General features: G+C 46.7%; 1 protein-coding gene across 5 annotated transcripts in view; it reads left to right on the top strand.

The window, feature by feature from the left end:
- Positions 1-24,970, top strand: part of ZNF185 (zinc finger protein 185 with LIM domain) — a 71,547-nt gene extending 46,577 nt beyond the window's left edge. For 4 of the 5 annotated variants that reach the window (XM_073013353.1, XM_007993026.3, XM_007993025.3 and 1 more), the window contains 7 exons: positions 11,201-11,398; positions 15,356-15,466; positions 16,958-17,038; positions 18,698-18,769; positions 20,906-21,008; positions 21,924-22,022; positions 22,757-24,970. In XM_073013353.1, the coding sequence (XP_072869454.1) occupies positions 11,201-11,398; positions 15,356-15,466; positions 16,958-17,038; positions 18,698-18,769; positions 20,906-21,008; positions 21,924-22,022 (664 nt within the window). In that variant the 3' untranslated portion in view covers positions 22,757-24,970. The remainder of the gene's footprint in view (positions 1-11,200; positions 11,399-15,355; positions 15,467-16,957; positions 17,039-18,697; positions 18,770-20,905; positions 21,009-21,923; positions 22,023-22,756) is intronic. The other variant, XM_007993028.3, reaches the window with a different exon arrangement.
- The last annotated feature ends 609 nt before the right edge of the window (positions 24,971-25,579 follow it).

Genomic DNA, 25,579 nt, shown 5'->3' with positions numbered 1-25,579 from the left:
TGTGGGGAGCAGGTGGGGCCTGGGGCTCCTTTTGCAGGGATGAAAGAAACACAGTTATCTGCCTTCTTTGTTCTGGGGCTTCGTGTACCACAGAGGTTCCATCATTATTAATAGTTAGATAGGGAGGTTATTTTTAGGGCCTGGCTCAACTGTTAGATAACAAGTTTTACCTTCTAAGAATATCTAGCCCATCTTTGACTCCTTGGCCCCAGACCCTGGAAAGGCCCAGTCCAAAAACAGAGTGAACAACCTTGGACTTCCTGTCACATCGTGTGGCTTCTGGAACTAGTCAGTGTTCCATGCAGTGAAGGGATATAAAAAGTGAGGCTTGTGGATGAAGGAGGAGGTGAGTGGTTCTGGGCTTTGTTTTTGTTTTGCAGGGGGAGTGTCAGGAAAGGCTTTCTTTACAGGGAGAGTGATGTTGGAGCTGGGTCTGGAAGGCTGAGGGAGATTTTGCCAGTTGGATGTGCTTGGGAAGGCATTCCAAGTAGAGGCTCACAAAGTGTATAGGGAACATCCAGTCAGTAGCCATCACAAAGGAGGGTTAATCCAGCCTGGCTTGACAGGAAGCACTGAGTAGGGGCTGGGCAGGCACCTGCTCCTAGGCTGAGGAGTGTGACCCACGTCCTGAGGGCCCTGGGAGCCACTGATGGTTTTCCTGCAGGAGAGTGCCACAGCCAGACTTGAGTCCAAAAAAGATCCCTCCATTGCCCTGTGGAGGACCAGGGCAGGGGAGTATATGACAAGACAAGGCAAGAGGCCTTCTTGGAGACTGTTTGTTTACACCAGGGCCGAGGTGATAAGGCTGCAAGTATTTTTGACTTATTAAAGGTAAAAGTGGGCTTGGCGTGGTGGCTCACGCCTGTAATCCCAGCACTTTGGGAGGCCGAGGTGGCAGTATTGCTTGAGCCCAGGAGTTTGAGACTAGCCTGGGCAACATGGCGAGACCCCGTTTCTACAAAAAACTTAAGAACATTAGCCAGGTGTGGTGGCACATGCCTGTAGTACCAGCTACTTGGGAGGCTGAGGTGGGAGGATTGTTTGAGCCTGGGATGTCAAGGATACAGGGAGCCATGTTCCTGCCACTGCATTCCAGCCTGCGTAACAAAACAAGATCCTGTCTCCAAAATAAAAATTAAAAAAATAAAGTAACAGTGAGGGAAAAGCGGTAGCCAAGGTTGCTTCCCAGATTTCAGGGCTAGGCAACTGGATGGGTGGTGACAGGAACTAGCTGGGGGTAAGGAGTTTGGGGGCAGGCCTGCTGAGAGATGCAGAGAGATGATAAGGTCATTGGGCCATGCCGAATGAGAAGTGCCTGTAGGGGGCTCCAGCCAATGATGTCCAGTAGATTACTGAGTAAACAAATTTGGAGTTGAGCAAAGATCTGACCTGGGGCTAGAGAGCTGGGAGTTGTCAGCTCATAGGAAGTCGCTGAAGGGAATGGATGAGGTTGCCTGGAGAATGCCTTTGGAAGGCAGTGTGTACAAAGCATGTATTCTCGACTTTTCTCTGCAAGCTTCCAGGGCCACTTGTCCAGCTAGGCCCTTGGCTGGGTGGGTAAGTCCACGTGGTTCACGGGTGCTGAGGGAGCCTTCTTTTTGGGGTGTACATCTAAAGCCACCTGCTTCATCAGCTGACATTTATCTCCATTTTCTGCTCTTCTTTTGTCTCAAAAAGAGGGGATATTAATTATTGATCCCCTAAAACCCTAGCTGAATATATAAAATGAAAAGAAGTAACAATATGAGAGAAGCAAAGGCAGATGGACCATAATTTTGAAAAGTAATACCGACAGGTCTTAAGGAGGAAGAGGAGCTACAGAGAGCTATTGAGAAGGAAAATTTTGAATAAATGGAAGAATTAGGAAAGATGACCGTCATGGAAACCAAGCCATGCTGAGCTAACTTTCCAGTGCGCTGTAGATCCTGAAGTAGGCCCATCAGATCTGGCTATGTAGAACTCATGACTACCTTGAGGGGAGTAGGTTGGGGCAGTGGGAAAGGCTGTAGTTGGATTATAATGGATTGAGGAGGGAGTGGAGGATAAGCAGGTGCAGTTGGTGGGGTACACATTCTGAAACTGGCCATGACTTGATGGATGTGGGAGGGGTGAGCAGATAACTACAGCTACAAGATAATGGGGAAGGTTTCCTATAGGTGAAAGCAACGTGTGCCTGTTAGGTAAAGGCTAGGCAGAGGGTGCCTACATGACCAGTACCCAGTAAAATCCTTGGACTCTGAGTCTCTAATGAATTGCCCTGGTTGACAGCATTTCACACTTGTTGTCACAACGCACTGCTGAGGGGAACTGAGTGAATCCTGTGTGACCCACTGGAAGAGGACTCTGGAAGCTTGTGCCCGGGTTTCCTCAGAAATTTGCCTTGTGTGCTTTTCCCTTTGCTGATTTTGCTTTGTATCTTTTCACTATAATAAACCATAGCCTTGAGTGTGATGATGTGCTGTGTCCTGTGAGTTCTTCTTGTGAATCACCAAACCCAGGGATGGTCTTGGGGACCCCTGACGCAGATGGGCAGGATCAGAACTTTATGCTATAACAAGGACTTTAGATTTTCTTTCAAGGGCAAAGAGGAGTCAGGAAGGTTTGAAGCAGGGGAATGATACGGCGAGAGTATTGCTTTGCAGTGGGCTCTCCAGTGGCAGTGAGAAGAGTGGACTGAAGTGGGCAGAGTGGAGCAGGGAGAAGAGGAAGTGCTTACAGAATCCTCCCTGTAAGAAATGATAGGGCCTGGACTAGGGGACTAGCTGTGGAGATGGAGACAGACAGAACTGAAAAACAAGTAGAATAGATCCCAATTTGGATGACAGGTAAGACATGGGAGAGCAGTGAGGGAGAGGGAGTGACAATTTAGAAAGCCACATTTCTAGTTGAGTGACTGAGTGGAGTATGTGACCCCTCCTGGCTTAGGTGGTAGCCAAAGTATCTCTAACCTGCCACTATACTGCCTGCAGCTGACTGAGCAAATGCCTGGTCCATGGAGATCCCAAGCTGAGAGGGGCACCTGAGGCAAGCCTCTGGCTTTCAGGTGGAGGCCCTGCCTAGGCTGGCCTGGCTGGATTGCCCTGGCACACTGTGCTGTTTTGCTGAGGCAGACAGCAGCACTCTGCAAGTGCTCTTCTCCTCTTCCTCTTAGTGGTCTAAATCCTGTAGCACGCTGGGGTGCGACTGTAGACAAATACCCTTTGCGGGCCACCTGGGTTCTCTATTTGCAGTCTTTGGGTCTGGTCACTGGCATGGCATCTCAGTAGGCTAGGTTCATCAGGAAGGGTCAACTATGTCATGGCACCTCATGGGAAGCATTTAGAGTCAGTGGGCCAGGGGCTTCAGGGCTGCTTACTGCTAATAGTTCTAAGTAGCAAGCATTCCCTCAGTCCTAGTCTGGGCACACGCCAGGAAGAAAGCCACTAGATGCACTCTCCTAGTGGATAACTAGCCTGGGGTTCCAAGAAGGGCAGAGACAGGCAGAGTGAGAGCCTTCAGAGATGTAGGCAACGATAGTAGTAGAACTTCCAGGGAGAGTAGATGGAAAAATGGAAAAAAATCCTTGTCATTATTTTTAAATGTCTGAATTGACCAGATTAGAATCTTTGAGAGTCTAGACACTAGGGAATTCTCATGGGTGGGCCAGTTATCTCCTCCCTCACATGGGGGGAGAGTAGATAGGACCCAGCATGAGAGGACCAGAGGGCAGTCAGTGCTAAGGGTAATACCTTAGGCCATGGGAGATTGAGTTTTTCTTCAGTTTGCAAGTTTTCACTTTAATATTCCACTGTTTCCATCATTTCAGATGACTGGGGATGATAAGGACAACGTAATTTGGGGGATAAAGGAAGAACTCATTAAATATCTTGGGTGACTTTACTGGGGAAATAGATTCCTTAGTCATTTGAAAGAAGTGGTAGAATTCCACATGTGGGGAATACTTGTTCTAACAAAAGCTTAATAACATTAGTGGCAATGATCCTTTTATATAAGGGAAAGCTTCAAGCCAGTGAGAAAAACATAAATAAAGAACATATTTATAACCATGAGATTTGGGTGCAGAATAAAATCAAATTGGCAGTTAAGGAAAGGTCCTAAACATCTGTATATTAACAATATTTCATCAGTGGGCAATGTGAATTTCCCATGGAAACCACTGGCCTGGAATACACTGGATACAAATCAGAGAAGCAAAATTGCAACCAAGTTAATATTTTAAAAAATAATTGAAATGATGACTGATAACCTTGTATTGTTCTTATCTAATATAAGGCAAAGCAGCACTGGGGCTTTGATAGAGAACAATATCTCATGTGCACTGAGGACACTGAAAACCTGCTAGGAATTCTATGGAATTTCTAAAATATTTATATTAAGGACATTTTACCCATTATAGACTAATTTAGGGAAGGTTCTGCATTTTTTTTTTGATTTGACTATGCTGCCAATGCAATTTATACAATATTAAATAAGACTAATTAATTTTTGCACCTTTCTTGTTACAAGGTGAAAGAGTTAATCCTTTGAGATTTTCCAGAAGGTCCCTGGCAAATCCCAAAGTCAGTTTTAGGTATGAAATATATTTAAGGTTTGATTGTGGGGAGGCAAATGTTAAGAGTTGTCAGGGGTTCTTAAACATTGGATTGAATAGCATTATGGGTTAGTGAGAAATACTTGGTTAGCTAGTGAATCAGAGTCATACAAATTTTAAAGTAAACATATGAGGTAACATGATTGTAAAGAATCTTCAGTTCCTTTAAAATTGAAAAGACTTTCAAAAAATAAGGACATAATAAAGTCAACATACAGATAGGGCATTACAGTATTTTGATAAGACATATCTTTGCCCCTTAGGCAGATTACTCAGAAGAAAAACAGACCATTTATAACTTTTTATTAGGGACAGACCAATGATCAAGATTTTTTTTTTTTTTTGAGATGGAGTCTTGCTCTGTTGCCCAGGCGGGAGTGGCGCGATCACCATGTGGGCCAGGCTGGTCTTGAACTCCTGACCTCAGGTGAACTGCCCACCTCAGCCTCCCAAAGTGCTGGGATTACAGGCGTGAGCCACTGCACCTAACCTAAGAAAATTTTGTTATTTTAACAGAGAAACCAATATTTTAATTTTATACAATTACAATATTTGATATTCTTTTTTGAAAATCTTATAAATACACTGAATAAATATTAGTTTTAGCCATGACAAATAAAATTCCTTTTCTGTGAACATTTTCTAATTTTAAAGATATGTGTTTACATTTTGTCTCACACATTTTTAAATTATTTGTCATTTTAATTTAGGACAAAGCTATTTTCTTTTTCCTTAGAAAAAGGTATTTGCATACCTTACATACAAAGTTGTTTCCCTTTGCCATTTCTGTCATTATTACTTTTAGTAGTCTCATATATATATATACTTATTTGCTTATTATAATTTTAACCATTAATAACTTCTCTTTTACAGAGAAGACAGGAGGTAGGTAATTTTGAACTATCATATACCAGCATTTTGTAGCAGACTAGTAAAGCTTATGAATATACATCTCATAACTTTTTATAGTTATATACTTTATACTACCATTTTGCAGTGTGGACAAATGAACACATTTAACAGATCCAAATATAGTCACACTGTACCATAAAAAAAAAAGCAAAAAGTATATAAACCTAAAATTAGGTCTAGTGACTAAGTATTTTATCTTCTTTATAAATGATATTTAATGAATTTAGTTAACTTAATTCAGCATCAGTCTAAGGTTTTAAGTTGCCAAAAAGATTTTAGAAACTGTCTTTAAGCTTACATATTATAAAACGTAATTACTGCTGAGATAAAGTTTGCCAGAATAATGACTCAGTTTGGTTAAAAGCAAATTTAAATTTTTATAATCTTAAACATGTAGTAGATATAATACTAGCTTATTCAACATGTAAACCTGTTTAAGTTTAGGAGGAATATACCCAAGTAGAGTAAAAATATATGCTTGTATTCTGTTGTATTATAGGTAATGCTCATGACTCAGACATACAGCTGTCTATTAAACTAACAATATCAAACTAGTCTTGTTTGCCAAAAGTTTACGTAAATTCTGTGAACTTGAATTTTAAAAGCATTTGGGTTAGTTTTTATAAGAATACTTTTTTGTTGTTTACATTGAAAGTATTAGAAGTTGGTTCTTTAATTTATGAGAATTTTATAATTATTTAATTTATATAAGTACTTATTTATCTCTAAGTCAATTAGAATAGAGGATAAGGGATTTTGTAAATTAATTTGGTAGTGCCATCTGGAGGTACTGAAATATTACACATATACAATATACATGTATACTAAACATACAGACAGACACAAATAGAGATCTAATGGCAAGCCCTCAATGGGGGCAGGGGACCTGAAGCTCTACTGGCTCTAGGCAGTTGAGAGGCCTGAGTGGGAAGGGGAAAGCCTGTGGAAGGGTAGATAGGGGTATGTAGGAGGTAGAGGCGTGGAAGGGGACAGATGAAAAGATTCAGGGAGCTGAAGGGAAGGTCCAAAGTGGTGAAAAGAAGGGAGGAGGGATGCGGTAGGAAGATGGGAAGGGAGAATCTTAGATGAGCAGGTTTGGGGAGACCCCAGGTTCCCCAGTAAGGTCACTGAAGTTCCAAATTACCCTTCATGATTACTTTTTTTTTTTTGCCGGTTTTGGAAATACTGGACAGAATGAGTGCCATAGGGGCAGAGCATGTAGTCTGCAAGGGAGGAGGAGGAAGAGGAGGAAGGGCACCCAGTAGATTGAGAGTTACCTGTGGGAAGAGGCAGATCAAATAGAGAAAGGAGCCAGGCTGGACAGTCTCATTAGAAAGTTCTGCATACCGTCCTCATCTGGGAGCCAAAGTTTCTCTTCAGTCCTTACTGAGGAGCGGAAGGGCTTTCCTTATGCAATCTCTAGACAAGGTGTCAAGGGAAACAATGAGGCCTCACAAAAGAGCCAGGAATTTCCCACTCGAGAGTCAGGGAGTAAATCTCCACTCAAAAGGAACCAAGAAAACTTCTATCCAGGACAATTCTGGCTAAAATTGAAAAGAACCAGGAAGAGTCCTGCTCAACAGAATCAGGGGTTAAATCCCCACTCAAAAAGAACTAGGAAGACTTCTGTCTGGGAAGATTCTTGCTCAAACAGAAAAGAACTGGGAAGAGGTCATTTAACAGAATCAAAGTAACTGAATCACAGAACCGTAAAAAGTGTCCAATAAAAACAAATACTGACTCCGGGCAGGGTGCAATAGCTCACACCTGTAATCCCAGCACTCGAGAAGCTGAGGGAGGAAGATTGCTTGAGCCCAAGAGTTAGAGACCAGCCTGGGTAACATAGTGAGACCCTGTATCTATAAAAATTTTAAAAATTAGCCAGGCATGGTGGTGTGTGCCTGTAGTCCCAGCTACCTGGGAGGCTGAAGTGGTGGAGGATTGCTTGAGCCCAGGAGTTTGAGGCTGCAGTGAACTATTATTGCACCACAGCACTCCAGCCTGGGTGACAGAGTGAGACCCTGTCTCAAAAACAAAAAACAAATATGGATTTAGATCAAGAGAGGCTTTTATTTTATTTTATTTTTGAGACAAGCCTCGCTGTGTCACCCAGGCTGGAATGTAGGTGCCATCTCAGCTCACTGCAACCACTATCTCCTGGGCTCAAGCAATTCTCCCGCCTCAGCCTCCTGAATGGTTGGAATTGCAGGCATGCGCCACCATGCCCAGCTAATTTTTGAATTTTTAATAGAGATAGAGTTTCACCATGTTGCCCAGGCTGGTCTTGAACTCCTGACCCCAAGTGATTCACCCATCTTGGCCTCCCAGAGTGCTGGGATTACACACGTGAGCCACTGTGCCCGGCCAATAATTTGTTTAAAAAGACCACTGCAATAGGGATGATGCTGCAATCTTAGGACTTGCAAACATCACAAAATAATACAGAAAAAGGAGGGAGGGAGTAGTAAGTAGAGCTAGAAGCTCAGCTACTTTCAAGGGCCAGTGGACAAGCAAAGGGGAACCTATTTGGCATGATTTGACCAGAAATGTGTTTCCCTGCAGTCAGCCGATTCCCAGGAGAAGCTGCTAAGTGGGGCATGTTCTGCAGTTTAGCACTTACCTAGCCAGGAGCAAGCAAAGTTCAGACCCTGTGGGGAGGAGAGAAGACTGCCTAACATTCTGTCAAGGCAAAGGAGAGGGTAAAAAGCAGACAACTGTGAACACTTGATCATCCTTCAGGCAATAATCCATTCTGGGTTTCTGGCTTAAGACTCTTGAGAAACAAGGGGAAACAGCTGGTAGGAGCAGCAGGCTCACCTATATGTAGTTCCATGAGGTAGCCTTATGGACTTCTGCCACCTTCTAAAACTCAGCATGTCCCAAACCATCTTTATCAACACAGCGTCTCACCAAAAACAACCAAATAAAACAAATTAACTAATGTACTAATTTTGCATCTCCCCCTGTGTTCCTCATCTCAAAAAACTGTTACCACCTCATTGACTCAGACTCTCAACCAGGGAGGTAGAAGAAATGTTTGGGGGCATGTTAAATGTGATACCTATGAGACATGTAAGAGGTGAGGTGCAGGAGGCAGGTACATGGTGATAAAAGAAAAACTTCAGCCAAATTAAATTTAAAGGAGTTTCATTGAGCAATGAACTATTTGTGAATTGGGCAGCCCCCAGAACCACAGTAGATTCACAGAGACTCCAGCGCAGCTGCATGGTAGAAGAAGATTGATAGATTAAAAAAAAGGTGGCAGGGGGTGAGGGGGGAATGACGTACAGAAATTGGAAGTGAGGTACAGAATGGCTGGATTGGTTACAGCTTGAGCGTATGCCTTATTTGAACACAGTTTGAACACTCAGCAGTGTATGAATGGTTGAAGTATGGCCGTGGGATTGGCCAAGACTTAGCTATTGTTACGGGCACATACTACTAAATTACGTTTTCAATTTTATCTCCCTATTAAGCTTAGGTTACTTTTCATCCACAAGGACTCAAATATGGAAGTACAGAGTCCTTCTCAGGTCATATTTAGTTTGCTTTAACAATGGACAAATGGGACTGGAACTTTGGGGTGAGGTCTGGACTGAAAATAGGTATTTGAGAGTCTTCCATACGTCAGTGCAACTGAAGCCAGGGGGATGGGTGATATTGTTGTAGGGGCATGCATAAAGTGAGAAGAGAAGACGTATAGGAGCAGCACCCCATATTAAGAAGTAAGATAGAACAGGTGAAGCCCTTGTGAAAGAGATGAGTGAGCAGTGGCCAGTGAGGTAGGAAGCCAACCAGTGTGCTGCTGTGGAAGAAAAATGTAAAAGGGAGAGTCACCAACTGTGCCAGTTAACTGGACTTAGTTGCAAGAATGTCTAGAGTAGTGTGATCTGCACAGTGATCCTATGATTAAAGCATCCTAACCCCCCAAAAAATTTGTTACCACCTTAGACAAGTACAGAAATTGAGAATATTTATATTTTTGTAGCACTTTGACATTGCCAGGACATGTAAGCTTGTGATCAGTAGACTTTCTGGTTGAACAGGGTAGAGAGACCAGTTCAGGTGTTGTGGTGAGTCCCATGGTGTTGGGGGCTGCACCTTAAGACCGCATGTCAGTCCCAGACAGATGGGAAAGGGAAGTCATTCAGTGCAGATAGTTTGAGAAGCAATTAATAGGTTCCATGGAATGTTGATGGTAAGAAGGGAAGGAAAAGGTGACAAGAGTGAGTGTAGACAGCTCTTTCTAAGGAGTTTGGCTGCTGGAAGGGGAAGAGAAGCAGCTGGGGTTAGGTGGGGGGAACTACGTTTAGAGATGCTAAAAGTGTAGCAGGGGTCATGTGATCAGGTTGAGCTGCAGCAGAACAATGAAATTCCATTTTGACTACCATTTATTAGTTGCAATTGGACTCTTAGGTCAACTTTCTCATCTGTAAAAAAAGGGATGGCCGGGCGCGGTGGCTCATGCCTGTAATCCCAGCACTTTGGGAGGTCGAGGCAGGCGAATTGCCTGAGCTCAGGAGTTCACGACCAACCTAGCCAACAAGGTGAAGCCCTGTCTCTACTGAAATACAAAGAATTAGCGGGGCGTGGAAGCGGGTGCCTGTAGTCCTAGTCCCAACTACTCGGGAGGCTGAGGCAGGAGAATCACCTGAACCCGGGAGGTGGAGGTTGCAGTGAGCCGAGATCACACCACTGCACTCCAGCCTGGGCGACAGAGGAAACTCCATCTCAAAAACAAAACAAAACAAAAAAAAGATGAAAATGGGATTGCTTTCTAGTAATACTTATGACTACTTCACAATAAAGAAGACAAGAAGGTTCCAGCTGTGAAAACTACGCGGTCACAATAAGTGAGCGGGAGCACGCACGCGCGCTGAGATTGTACGTGCACAGGCTGGGGTGCGGTCGGCGTGAGTACGCCTGCGCGTGCCGCCATTTCCTGCAGCCGCAGACTCGGCCCGCGGTGCCCGCCGGGAAATGAGATGATCAACAAAGAAAATGGTAGTTTTGGGCAAGATCGACCCTGGAGAGGCTTTTTCTGCATCAGTCCCGGATCCTGCCGCCAGATGGCGCTAGAGGATCACAAATGGGTCTAGGGTTGTCATAACGGCCCCGCCTGAGAAATTTTGGATTCTTCTGGCCCTTCCTCCTTTTGTGGGGTCAACAGCGGATTTGGGAATCTGGCGACCAACACGTGCCCACTCCCCTACTCTTGCCCCTACCGAGCCCTCCAGGGTAGCTTGTGGGAGAAGCCCCTCCCTAGATTGCCAGGTTCTCGATGAGCCTGGCCACCGCACAGGTCTTGAGCACCATAGTCAGGGAAGAAGGCTGAATGGCTTAGGTCTTCCTAGAGAGGCCGGAGGCAGGAAAGAACTGGAGAAAGGAGAGATGGCAGTGGGAGGACGGGGACAGGAATACCAGTGTGTTTCCAACCAGAAGACTATGTCTTTTAATACCTCATTGAAGTCGTCAGGTGACTTTGCCCTTGTCAGAAAGGCGCAGCACTGCTGGGGTCTTACTGAGGAGGAGACTGCCTGCTGCTTGGAGTGGTGGTTGTGCCTCCTTCCTGTCTGCCCTACCCTTGGGGAGATGAGTCCCTCCAAGTCCACGAGACATGACAGCCAGCTTACCTACCATTGGAGAACAATGTCTAGTCTCGGGCACTCACTTCATAAAGGTCTTATTCTTCCTCAGCGTGTTGGCTGATTTTGAGGAGAAGAATGTGGCCACCAAGGTCGGAGAGGCCTGGCAGGACAGGCCTGGAGCCCCAAGAGGTGGCCAAGGAGACCCAGCTGTACCCACTCAGCAACCTGCAGATCCCAGCACCCCAGAGCAGCAGAACAGCGCCAGCGGATCTGAGCAGTTTGTTGGACGAGAGAGCTGTGCCAGCAGGTAAGAGCCGAACTGCACTGGGACCTTGCCTGCTAGAGCCAGTGTTTTTGTCCAGGGCAGCACCCAGGACAAACCCCTACACACTAGGCATGCCTGTTACCCTCTGCAGGTGAGTGTGGTTAGGAGCCAGAGGGAAGCAGAGAAACCAGCATGTCCGGGGTAGATATTCATGGATTTCAGCTCGGAGCCATAGCATCGAATCTGTTAGACTAAGTCTGGCACAGAGAGGATGCACAGAGAACCATGTTGTCTGGCAGCCAGTTCAAACCTGGAAACCTGGGTCAGGGGAGGGATATAGGTTACTTTTTCCATTAACGGAGATAGAAGCTCTCTGAGCAAGGTGTGCCATGGTGTGGATGGGATTCACTGCCAGAAATAACAGCTGTACCAGTTGGATGAGCTCTTCCACTGCCATCAGCACTGGGATGGCCATGGATTTGGGCAGTAATGTAGTTCCACAGTGCTGACTCAGGGTTGCTTATTGGTTGCAAGAAGTTGGCAGCAGTAGCCTGAGGAAACAGGGGCTCTGAATTTTCTGAGAGAGATCAATAACCAAGGAACAGCCAGGTACTAGAGAACAGACAGCACCAGACGCTTGTGCTTTTCTGTGGGCAGCTCAGGTCTCCCAAAGTGGTAGTTGCCTGGCTTCTGGCCTTTGTAGAGCAGTGTGGGTCCACTCCAAATTATGACATTGGTGGTAGCTGTAAGAACTTTCCCAATTTTGAAATCCTAGGTGACTTGCAGCATATTTTTTCACATTTGAAAATAATTGAGTTTTGAAAATGTTTTTACAGGCAATCTAGTATCAGATTTTATACATCCTGAAACATTCTGTCAATTCCCGTTTCCAAAAATCCATGGAAAGCTGGAGTTGTTGGACTGAAAACAGTGTGGTCTCAGGAAGGGCTTCACAGCCATTGCAACATGGGCAGGGCCTAGAGGGCAGGAGAGAATGCCATGATTTGATGACATTTTACCCAATCCTGCCAGGTGAACTTCATCTTCTTCTCTATGACAGAATTTTCTGGCTCTCACATCCAGCTTTGGTCACTAGGAACCTACCTGTTGGCTCTTGCACTGGCAGGATATGTGGTAGAGGCTTCCAGTCTGAGGCAGGACTGGCTGCATTCTCAAGATGTCCTTATTTCTGGTGTTTTGTGGCTATTGTCCTGTCCACTTAACTGATTTTGACCAACTGCCTTGCTGTGACCTCTCTCTGTCTCTCAGTTCCAGGTCATTCCCTTGACCAGCTTCCAGTCTTTCCTAATCTTGTCCCTGCCAATTAAGTATTCTGGCTCTGCCTTCACTCTCCTGCCATGATCCATCGCTTTGATAGGGTGGCTTCGGGAACAGGGTAAGGAGGGGGCTGTGCTAGCTTCATCTTGCCAAGGAACTCAGTAAAGAAAATGTTTGCTGACCTCTTGCATTCCTCAGCCTGGCTCTGGTCTCTCAAACCTAATACATGGGATACATGCCAGCAGTCAGCCTCAGTTTCCCTCTGGTCCTTTTCTGTGTGAGTCCTTCCTTTATCACTGCCTGGAGCTGCAGTTGATGATGGTGAAAGAAGGTGTACATGTCTGTTGAGAGCTCCCTTTGTTCCCCAGATATTTTTTTCTCAAAGTGGCCATGAGTTCAGGAATAATCAGGAGCCATGGGCCACCAGCTAGAGATGCTGCATACTAAGAGCCTCCCATGAGCCGCCATGTACACAGTGAACACGATGGCTAAGGCCCCATGCAGCCGCTCTCAGAGAGCACACGGTCTGCTAAGGAATAAGCACGATCGTAATAATCGTTAGCACCCGCTGTGTGCTGACAATGTGCAGGCACTGTTCTCCATGCCTTATGTGGACTCACTCATTTAATTCTCACACCAACTCTAGGAAGGAGGTGCTTTTATTATGGAGAAACTGAGGCAGATGGAGGTTAAGTAAGTTGCCAGCAGTTTTGCAGCCAGGAAGTGGCCTAACGGAGATTAGAATCCAGACAGAGCTCAGAGCCTATACTGTTCATCGCTATGGCATCCGTACTGCCCCTCCGTTTGTTATAAGCCCAGAAAGGAAAGAAACCAGGTGCTCTGATGGAGAGGGGTTAGGGCAGGGTGTGGTAGCAAGGATGGTTAGGGAAAGCTTTTCTATCGAGGAGGAGATAGATGTTTCAGCTGAGACCTGAAACATCTGGAGGAGCCTGCCTTCCAAAGAACCTGGGGAGAGGCATCGTGTACAAAGAAGATAGAGAGGAGGGCCTGAACGATGAGCCCTGTCCTTGCAGGGTACAGGGTGAGGTGAGCGAGGGGCAGGAGCTGGGCCCTGTAGTGTCTTGTAGGTGAGGGAGAGGAGGCTATTGGGAGGGCTCCTATTGCTCACGTTGCAGTCCTGGGGGGATGCCCAGGGGATTTTTTTTTTTTTTTTTTAAAGAGGTGGTGTTTCACTGTGTTACCCAGGTTGTTTTTGAACTCCTAGCCTCAAGTGATCTTCCTGTCTCAGCTTCCCTAGTAGCTCCAGGGAATTTCTGTTTTACCTTGCCCCTTCAGTTCTGCTGTCCACTTCAGTATTCTGCTGACATGGATCACAGGATACCAGACACCTGGTAGTTGTTCAGTCAGTAGGAGGTCTTCCTTCCTTTCTCTTAGAATCGATCCTTTTCTTACTCTTCGGCTCTGCATTTTATCCCCCATGTGTCTTTTCAGATTTTTGTGGGGCCTCCTCTCCTATCTGGTCCACCTCCTCCAGTCTCTATGGTATATTTCTTTGTCATAGGGTGAAGCAGGAACAGGCACAGGATGATTGGGTACACTGGGGTGAGGTAGGAGGGAAGGCCCTCAGGAAGGGCTTCCCAGAGGAGGAGGTGATGTTGTCTGCAAAGGCATATGAGAGCTTGGCAAGTCCCGGGGAACTGCAGGCTGGTCTGTATGGCTTGAGCTTGGGTGGCAAGTGATAGTTTGAGACTATGAGGCGAAAGAGCTAGGCAGATGCTAGATCATGATTGTTCTTCCCTTTGCCTACTCTTCAACTAGTTGTAATCTTGGGCATTACATTCTCTGGCAAGGGGACAATACCCCATAGCCTGGGCCAGATGCAGGCAGCCATATCTGGAGTATGATCTGAGCCGCAGCATGTTGGAGAAAACCAGAATCAGCCCAGGGCAGTGTGCACCCATAGTGCTAGCCTCAGGCCATTGGAGGGTGGGCAGACTTAAGTTGGAAGGTGCAAACAAGTGGTCAGTGGTGCTGCCCAACACTATGCCCTGAACTGCTGTAGACAGCTACGGCAGCTTTGGTAATGAGGCTCATAGCCTGGGGGCAGGCAGAGTGAGAGCCAGTATGGGCTTGGCCAGAGAAAAGCTCTTTTGGGCTGCTGAGGAGGTTGGATTCCAGGCCAAGGGCCGTATCTGGCAGCTGAAGTGTGGAGGTTCAGAAAAACTTCGACACCGGTCAGTCTCCCGCCTCTGCTGGGAATGAGGTGCATCTGACTTTCCTCCTCAATGATGCCTACTTTCATTTGGTCCTCTGCCCCTTGGCCTTGTGTTCTCTAGAGAGTTCCCTGCAGGGTGGCAGAAGGAGCTGATCCTAGTAAGGGACTGTCCCATCCAGTGAGGAGGTGAGCTGGGCTGTGTCTTCCCCTTCTGCGCCCTCCTGACTGTCACATCCTCGGGAGCCCCATGATTCTACTCTAACTGAGTGAGTCACAGAGGCCAAGGCCCTTGGCTGCAGTCAGGAGTTCTGCGTGGACACTGGAAGATTGGGGTCTTGCTACCGACTCACAATGTGACCTGGGACATGTCTCAACTTGCCTAGCCTAGGTTTGCTTGTCTGTAAAGTGAGGAGAAGTTCCATTTGTTGGTCTTGGAGGAACCTTCAAGAGCAGTGCTCAAGGGTTAGGCTCAGAAAAGTCTGTTTGACCCTGGAAGGTGTTAGCTCTCAGGTTGACACACCCACCCCTCCCTTTATTTCTTTCAGGGTGAGGAGCCCCTCGAGCTGCGTGGTCACCGTTACTGTCACTGCCACTTCTGAGCAGCCTCACATTTATATTCCAGCCCCCACAAGTGAATTGGACTCCAGCTCTACCACGTAAGAAGGGCTATCTAGCAACCTGGGAGATGTTCCTCTGCCACTTCCTCCTTGGCAGTAAAGGACTTGGCTTTTGTTCCATGTTGCTTCCCCTTTAGTGCCTTCCCCAATTTCCAGCAGGCCGTTAGCCAAGGGGCCACACAGGACAGTGTTAGTCCCGTAATATAAACTCCCATCTACAGGCCTAGACATTCCCACACCTCCTTTTTCCTATCTCTGTAAGAGGCTGTGGTGGTGCTTCCTAGTGTGCTAGTGGATGTGGCTCTGCCATCCATGATTCCTTGCTGATGTCCCTGTGGAACATGCCTGGGAAGCCAGCTCAAGTCTGTGAAGGCCAGGCGTGTGAGGAATACCTGAGGCTGGGTAATTTATAAAGAAAAGAGGTTTAATTGGCTCACAGTTTGGCAGGCTGCACAAGCCTGGCACCAACAACTGCTTGGCTTCTGGTGAAGCCTCAGGAAGCTTATAATCATGGCGGAAGCTGAAGTGGGAGCAGGACCATCACATGGCACGAGCAGGAACAAGAGTGAGGAAGGGGAGGGCCCGGACTTTGAAACAACCAGATCTTGTGTCAACTAACTGAATGAGAACTCACTTTTCACTAAGGGGATGGTGCCAGCTGTTCATACGGGATCCCCCCATGATCCCGTCACCTCCCTCCAAGCCCCATCTTCAACACTGGGAATCACATTTCAACATGAGGTTTGTCTCTCTCTCACATGCCCACTGCTTCACCGGCATTCCTGGCCACCTGTCAGGGTGCAGGAAGGGATGTCACTGCAGGAAGGCTGCTCAGTGAGGTGTGTGTGTTGGGGGTGGGAGGGGGGCATATCCAAGGGGGCCTCTGCAGACATCAGGTCAGCAAACTGGAGTGTGCAACATGGATGTGGGGGCAAATTTGAGGCCATGCTGAGCCCAGCATGACGCAGACCTTGTTTCCAGTCATGCAGACACCAGTCCAGGATGAGGCAACCTCTAGGCCTCTGGACCCTAGGAGTGAGAATGGAGAGGTTAGATGTGAGGTGGAAATTGCGCAGTAGCTGAGTACCTTCTGAGAGGTGCTGAGTGGTAAAGACTGACAGTGTAGGATTAAAGCTTGGAGGATATCTTGGTTGTGGGTAGAGGGGAAAGATGACACAGCCCTAAAGTAGGAGTGGAAAGCCCACAGGACTGAAGTGTAGAAGTATAGAAGCCTGGGGAGAAGATGGGGGCACCGAGGTCTGCATGGAGGAAGACAGCACATTGTTATTGGTTGCAGGAAGCCCCTTTCTGGGGCCCTCAGTCCAAACACAACAAGAGATGCTCATGGCCTGGGATTGTAGCCCGAGTCCACAGCAGTGCCAGTGCCTTTATCCTGGGCCTTCCCATAAGCTGTTTCACTTCCTTCAAACCAGGCTGGGTCTCCCCAGCCCTGAACCACTCCTGTGGACCAGGCCTGGTTCCCTGGAATCTTCTGGTGTACCTCTGACTTCTGCTGTGCTCTTTCTACAGCAAAGGGATTCTCTTCGTGAAGGAGTACGTGAATGCTAGTGAAGTGTCTTCTGGGAAGCCAGTATCTGCACACTATAGCAGGTAAGAGCAGGTCCCAAACCCTTCCATGTCGGCCTTCTCCTGCCGGCTCCCATATTTTCATCCCTGCATTTCTGGTTCCTTGTCCAGGGCTTGGCTCAGAGTAGCTTCTGGGTAATTGTTGAGTGGATGAGTGATGTAGTTGCTCTGTGATGGGATTGATGCATTTTCAGGTGTTCTACTTAACTGGGCACCTTTGGGTTCTCCCTTCTGGTGAATTCATCCTGCACACCATTTTCACTGCCATTTTGTTCTGCTTGTCTTTGTTATTTTATTTTGTAGAATGCTGAGAGCACCCCTCTTGACAGAGCTGGCAGAGCCCTGGGGACCAACTAGCCCATCCTATTTCCTTTCAGATTGCAGAGCCCTTCTCTTCTGCCCCCATGTTCTTTTCTGTCATGCCAGGCTGCCTCATTTGAACACACATGTGACTGCAGTTCCTGATACATGTGTGACTTTGCTTTTTTATTTTAATTAATTAATTAATTATAATTAATTAATTAATTATAATTAATTTTTTTGAGATGGAGTCTTGCTCTGTTGCCCAGGCTGGAGTGCAGTGGCACCATCTCAGCTCACTGCAACCTCTGCCTCCTGGGTTCAAGTAATTCTCCTGTCTCAGCCTCCCTAGTAGCTGGGATTACAGGCACCCACCACAATGCCCAGCCAATTTTTGTATTTTAGTAGAGATGGGGTTTCACCGTGTTGGCCAGGCTGGTCTTGAATTCCTGACCTCAAGCAATCCACCTGCCGCGGCCTCCCCTTTTCATTGATCATCTTTTCATTTTCTTGCTTCATGATGCCATGTGGGAGGGGGTACTTCCATGTCACCTCAGTGTATTGCCGCCTACCACACTGAGACGAAGTCCCTTGGAATGTTTCTCATGACATGTCATCCCACTGGAGGGTTTTAGTCACAGAGAGAAGCATCCTGGCCTTATTTCAGGATTGGGCCTCTGGGGCTTCTGGACTGGCTTTCATTGGGGCTATGGAATGATGAGCATGGCTGTGGGGGTCAAGTTCAAGCCCCAGCTCAGGCCCCCCTGTTAGGATCATTTTGGACAAGATGTTCAACCTCTCTTAGCTTTGGTTTCACCATCTGTAGGCCCTTAGGGTGGTTTTTCTCAACAGCTTATTGAGTTATAATTCACCTTTTAAAGTGTACAGTCCCGAGGTTTTGGTACATTCAGAGTTATGCAAACATCACTATCCAATTCTAGAACACCTTTGTCACTCCGAAAAGAAACCCCAAACCTATCTGCACCCCCTAATTCTGCCCCATAACTCAAGTACAGGTATTATACCAGAATGATCCCTTCTTTTTTCTCATTCCCAGTATCTGATTTCTACTGAGTGGGCTCCTGGTGACTGTCACATTATATTATAGGCGGGGAGGAAAGCTCTGCTCTTTTCCCACTGGTCAGTGGGGTTCTCTTGGCGTATACAACCTCAGGAATCCTAGCCACCCAGCCCCAATCATCTCCCTCATTGTGAAAGGTCTCCTTTGCCCCCCATAGAAGGGCCCTATGGCACCAAGTGATGGATGACGACTGGCATCGTAGTTATGTCTCAGCTTGTGGCCAAAGGTTAATTAGAAAATGAACTATGATAGTGATTTGGCTCTCATCTCTGCCCTCCTCTCCCCCATCACACTCCCTGCAGTGTCAGCAGCATTGAGGACTCATTCGCCATGGAGAAGAAGCCTCCATGCGGCAGCACTCCATACTCTGAGAGGTATGTTGACTTTCTTAGCATGGAGCTTGCACTTCTACAGAGGAGAAACAGGGAAGGGAGAGTTCCTGCTGAGCCTGTTTCCTTTTCTCTTCTGCTTTGCAGCCTCCAATCCATTTGCAGAAAGGCGAAGGACACTACCGAAGGGTGGTGCTTCCCTTTTTGGGATATCACACTTAATGACAACTAAAGCCTTTGAATTGAGCTGAGACTACAGGGTAGATACCAGCGGTGACTGAGATGGGAAGTGGTGGTGTCTGACAGCCCAGAGGACTCATGTCAGCAGGAGGGTCCCTTCAGATTAGAACCTAATCAATCACTTAATTAACTTACAAATCTGGCCAGAAGTAAAAATAAAATAACTACAAAAGAGAGGAGTGGGCAGAGAATGAGGAAAAATGGGCTGCTGGCATCAAGAAACCAGAAAGACACACAGAGCTAAGAATGCACAGTGCTATGGAGCCACAACATTGAAAGCAGGGACAGAAAACACCTCGTTCAGCAGTTTTGAAAGCTGTCACTAGATGATGGCACAGTCACCAGACCATCTTAATGACAAAGAAATCTTGTGTTAAAATTCTTGGATTGAGAAGAGAGTCTCAGAGATTGAGTTCACTCAGGCTGCTATGAAGAAAATAGATCTGGTAGAATAAGTAGCCTTCAGTCCACAGTGAGTGAATATGGCAGACCCAGGACTAAACTCCAGGGCCCTGACTCCTCCCAGGTTAGGGATGTTTCTACTCTGCCATCTGGCTTCTCATTGATAGGCAGATCTAAATTCCTGTGGATGACATTCAGAGGCGAAAGCTAAATTGGGGAGGAAAAGGAAGGAAGTAAGAGAGTTAAGATAAAAAGAATCCTACCGGGCCCCAAGGGCAAACATATAGGAGCAGGCAAGCATATGGGGCCAGGGAATCTCCTCCCCTATAACTGAAGAAGCAGCTGGTTCTGAGCAGCTACAGATTACTTGGTGAGACACATCAGCAGATGAAGTCTTAGCAGAGAAGGAAGGGTTGGTCAGAAACCTGAGAGTTAACCACCTACATAGGGGCAAATGGAATGAAGCTTCCACTTCTAATGGAGTGACAAATCAGATACTCTAGGGACCCCCCCTTTCCATTGCACAACTACTAAATCCAGAATCAGACATTACTGATCCATTGCTAGGCTTGGAGGAAGGAAGGGGACTCTCTAGGGACAATCTCAGTCACTTGCACACATGCATATGCACAGACACACATGCACACACACAAAGAACAGCTGTGAGCTGCTGCTGCTGGTGGTGAAGGAAGCAGGAGGAGCAGGGCTGCACTGAGGGCAAGGGTTGCCAGCAGCACTGCTGTCCAGAGTGAACCCTGGGCCAGCAGCAGGATGGTGGGCCACACTCAAGCTGCCCATGGCACTTCTGGGTCCTCCGACAGAGCTAACGTGGATCTAGATTGGTAATGTCTCCCCGCCCCTGGGCTCCTGTCAGAAGCAGACCCAATTCTCTGGAAGAAAGTACCCTGAATTTTGGCCTGTGGCATCAGATCAAGCAGTCACTTTCAGGAAGTCCAGTCTGAGGAAGAAAAGCAGAGGTGACTCTCAGAAACAGGCATCCTGGAACTGGAAAGATGCTCAACCCTGGAGTCAGTGTCTAGAACTTGAGCATTGGATCTGAGTAGGCTGTATAGACAGAGCACAGAGAGTGGATCCAGGAGTATAGGCGGGGGCAGGGCTCAGCTGGCCCAGGCATGAAGAGAAGGGCCATCAAGACAGGGGGCCAGGCAGGGCACACAATGACATGTCTCCTGTAGCAGAAGGCATTGGTCTTCCTGCTCTAGAAGGTAGCAGGCCCCAGTGGATATTCTAAGCAGAAGGTCGGGGGAGGCAAACTGTCTGGAATAAGCGTCACATCAGGACACCTACAGGAGACATTGTCATTGTGAGCTGGAAAAAGATGCATGACTAGTTTTTAGAAATAATGCAGAGGTCTACAGCAGGCTGAGAACTGATCTGCACATCACAGAAAACGATGGCAGCCTGGAGATCCTGACAGCAAACCTGGGCCTGGCTGCACCAAACCAGAAGGTCTGGCTGTGTCACATCAGAGGTCTGTACACCAGCCTGACCACCGGGTTATTGTTCTTCATCTCACAGGACAACTGGAGGGATCTGTACTTACTGCAACCGTGAGATCCGAGACTGTCCAAAGATTACCCTAGAACATCTTGGCATCTGCTGCCATGAATATTGCTTTAAGGTAAGAAAGAGGTGGAAGACACCTTGAGCTAGGCAGTAATGTCCTGCTCATGTGCTGCTAAGGACGTTTTGTAGAGTGCAAGAGTGTTACAGGTTCAGAGAATGCAGAGAAGGCTTGATCTCCGTATACAATTGCAGATAGTCACAGAGGCTTTGCACACCTGGGAGCTGAATGAGCTTCCAAGTCTAAGAGAGTAGATGAATGTTGGTGATTCCGCATACTTAGTACTGTAGGGGAGACAAAAGAGGTCTTTTCAGGAAAGACTATTCCTGGCAGAGGGCCAGCAAGTGCAAAGGCCCTGGGGCAGAAGCACTAGAGTGTTCTAGCTTTCATGGGAGAATGGCGTGAGTGACAGGGTGTAGGCCTTGGTGGGCACAGAGTTTGAATTTTATTCTGAATGCCATTAGGGTCCCCATTCTCTATGATGTATGGCACTTTGTAACCCCAGGTTGTTGGTTCCAGTCCATTTAGGGGGTCACCTCTAGGTGCACTGAAAAAAACAACCCTCTCCTTTGCCTTGACAGAATGTTGGGCAGGCTTCTCTCCTCCCCACAGGGCCTGAACTTTGCTTGCTCCTGGCTAAGTAAGTGCTAAAATGCAGAACATGCCCCACTTCGCAGCTTCTCCTGGGAATCGGCTGACCGCAGGGAAACACATTTCTGGTCAAATCATGCCAAATAGGTTCCCCTTTGCTTGCCCACTGGCCCTTGAAAGTAGCTGAGCTTCTAGCTCTACTTACTACTCCCTCCCTCCTTTTTCTGTATTATTTTGTGATGTTTGCAAGTCCTGAGGTCCAGGATGTGCCATAGGCTCACAGCATCTGCTCACCCACCTTGTTCAGGCATCTCCTTCCCACTTCACTCATTCCTCTTGCTTTGCTTTGTGTGTTGACCTCCAGCTTGCTTTTTCTTTCAGTGTGGGATTTGCAGTAAACCGATGGGCAATCTCCTGGATCAGATCTTCATTCACCGTGACACCATTCACTGTGGGAAATGCTATGAGAAGCTCTTCTAGGTGGGTGCTGGCACTGCAAAGGACAAGTGGCCAAGAGACTCATTAAGGAGTAGAGATGTGCCCCAGTCTCTCCTGGAGTCAGCCTCAGACACAGCTATCTTTCTTGGCTCTCCCTTATGTTTGGGGGCCCTATGTCTTCATGTCCCTATGCCTTGTGATATTTTGAGATCTTAGGTGGCATGGACAAAGGCCCTCTATGAGGACACTTCCAAATCACACCTTCCATCCAGCACCTGAGCCAAGCCCTCTAGCTGCCCTGGGATGCTCGCTGGGCCGCTGTTGTTAGCCCCATTTTGCAACAAGGAAATAAAGATGTAGAAAGGGAGGGGACCTGGAGAAACCAAGGTAGAATCAGGACCTCACCCCAGGTCTTTGGATTCTTGTCCAGGGCTCTCAGTTCACTGTTGCTTGCATAGCTTCAGATCAGTACTGCGCCACGGTGCTCAGTGAAGCAAGCCTCTGGGTCACATTATGAGAACTGCCTAAAGACGTGTGTTTGCATGCTCATAGCCAGTGGAATTTATCACAGTGTCTGAGCACAGAGCAGAATATATCCCTTGAAGGCAGTCAGGATCAATAGCAAACAGGCTTTCCACTAGCTCCATGCTGATGGTCTTCTCTCCAGAAGACACCTTGAGCTAGGTGGTAACTCCTGATCACTGGAGCAGTCACCCACCCTGAGGGCCTCTGGCTGATGTGTTTCTAGTCTCATGGCTACTTCTGTTTTCTTTTAGCCCCCCCCGATACCTAGGCTGATCAGAAGCTGATGACTCTGGACAAGTTTGGCTGTCCCCAGTTTTGCCCCAAGTTGCTGTCTCCCCTTCCCTCACCGCCTCCCACCCTGTTTGATTTCTTCATGCTTTTGCCCTTCTTAAGTTGAAGTTGCATACATCCAATATCGTATCTTAATGATGCTATGGTAATTGCTTGTGTGTATAGCTTCTCATAGCTTAGAAAGCACTTTACATCCATGATCTCATTTCAGGCTCAACCAAACAGGATCAAACAAGAATTCCATCTTGGCTTCCCTAAGACAGATTAGCTTTCTAATGAGTTTAGGTGGGTGGAAGTGTAGGGTTCAGTGTGTCCTGACTCCCTTGAGGCTTATGATGGGCCAAGTTGAAGACTGTTGATGATCCCTGATGGGTAAATTGCAGGCATTGAATGCTAGGGATTGGCATAGGCTAGTGTTTAGCTTGTCTATTTGCCATATCTATTTTTTTTAAATTTCCATATACTTGTAAAAGTAGTTAGTTGCTTTTGATTGACTTATATAGCAGTTTTTCATTTTGTCTTCCACCTACCTTTCACTATATTTGAGTGTTCCCTTACAGGTATGTTGGCATGTGTTGGAAAATTTACACAATTAGGTTTAAATTCAGTAGGATATGATTTTAGGATGCTACTGATCAAAGTGATATCTGTGTCTGTTGGAATCTAGATAGTTGATTAATTTGCCCTCAATTCTGCTCCCTGAACTTTACACATAAATCTTCCCAAGTGGGTGTTAGGGTGTGTAGATCCCAGCAGGATTAAGGAGGGGGAAAAGCAACTAACATTTCTTGAGCCTGTACCACATACCAGGCACTGTCACAAAGTGATGGCATTAATCCCCATGATAATCCTGTGAAGGCGATATTCTCATCCCATCTTAGAGATGAGGATATTGGAACTCGGAGAGGTGGCCATTGCATTGTGCAGAACTCTACAGAGCCTGTGCTCTTCCCAGAGCAGCAGCCACAAAAGCAAGCATTGATTTTGTGCTCAGTGTGTGCCAAGCACTGTGCAGAGGGTACATAGTTCCTGCCAGGTTAACACCCTCCCTTCAGGCCTCTCCAAGGCATAGGCTTGCAAAGAGCAGAAGGTGTGAAATCATACTCTTCCTCTGGGCATCCTGGATCCCTGAATTATCCCCACCTCTCAAGAAGTACTTCAAGGGTCAAGCTGCCCCTTTCCCTCCCCTCCACCCATGAAAATGCCTCCAAACTGAGATGCTTTCAGCTGAGAACAGATTTGACTCATAGGCATTACCAAAGAGGAGCTTGTGAATCCAGGAAAAGCTCCAGGGGGCTAGCTTATCTGAGCAGAGAGCTTTCAGTGACCCATTTTCCTGTCTAGACTCTGCCTCAAGCTAGTGGCAACTGCTGGGGCCCCAGGTACTTGGGACATGGAAACTCATTGGATGGCTGGGCAGATGCAAAGCCTGTTCATGCAGTCAGCCGACCCTCTGCTCAGGTTCAGCTGGACTCTGCCATCTGTGGGCCCAGCATCACTCTGTAAGTTCCTTGAAAGGAAGAACAACCTTAGAGTATTTCTGATATAAAATGAGGGCCTGTTCTCTTGATTTAATTATAAAATGTCTACGTCTTTCTCCAGTTTCTGAGCCTTATGCACATTGGCTTGTGGACTTGTTCTTCCTGCCAAATGATCAGAGAGGAACATTCCATTTATTTGTATCAGATTTCCTCTGGAGGGCATGTACCCACACTAAATAGCAACTGCTCTTCCTCAACTGTAGTCCCCAACATCAGACTTGGCACGTGGTGGACACTAACACACAGTTACTAAATGAATGAGTGAAGGGAAGAAAAGTCACCCCGTTGGTGAGAGGTGCTATCCCTGAGTCTCAGAGCAGGCCCAGTGGATGAAAGGCAAGGTAAAGAGGCCCAAGATAGGCTGGCTTCCCCCATTCAAGGTATAGTATGCCTTTAAGGGAGTTTTAGAACCAACATGCAAGATATGCAAAGAAATCCTGCAAGAGCATTATTGACTTAGACCCAAAACAGCCTCTCTCATGTCTAAAAAGGCACAGCATTTTGCAAATCTGAGGAAGAGGGATGGTTGCATTACATTTTTGCTTCTTTTTAATTGCTTAGTGTTTCTAATCATACTTAATCCATATTAATGTGCACAATTATAATAAATGGTAAGATATTACATGTGTCAAAGTTTTCTTTTTAAGTGTAATAACTTGGTGTATTCAGCTGTGTGATTTCTTTATTCCTATTTCCTGAAGCCATTCTCTGTACAAAAGTAAACAAGTACTTAATAGCAAGATCTGTACACTAGGCATGCACAGGAACTGTGGAATTCTAGACTCATGAAATCTTAATGAAGAATATTGTATTGTGGCAGGGGCGGGGGGGCGTCTATCCTCCTCATCGTTACCACTGCAGCCAGCCAGCCACCTAGTTGTTAGTGCCCACTTCCAGTGACCAGGAGCTCAGTTCCTTACAAACCCCTGCTGTCTGTGGACAGCCTTGGTTTTAGAAGATGCATTCTTCAGTTGAGTTAAAGTCCATTTCTGTATGTCACCCACTGGTGGTCTTTAATCCCTCTGCTAGATGCCAGCCCTTAAAATAGATGAAAATGCTTCTCAGATTCTGTCTTGGTCAACTCTTCTCACATTTAAACACCCCTGGTCCCTCCAACTCTTCCTTGACAGTAATTCTGAATACACATCTCTCAAAGGTCCTCCTCAAAGGTGACCCCAACACACACTCCAACTCGTTCCTCTAGACGTGTACCAATGTAATCTGCATGCGATCCAAGTCTTG

This window comes from Chlorocebus sabaeus, chromosome X (genome assembly GCF_047675955.1).
Source record: "Chlorocebus sabaeus isolate Y175 chromosome X, mChlSab1.0.hap1, whole genome shotgun sequence".
NCBI lineage: Eukaryota > Metazoa > Chordata > Mammalia > Primates > Cercopithecidae > Chlorocebus > Chlorocebus sabaeus.
This window is presented reverse-complemented; position numbering and strand designations above follow the sequence as displayed.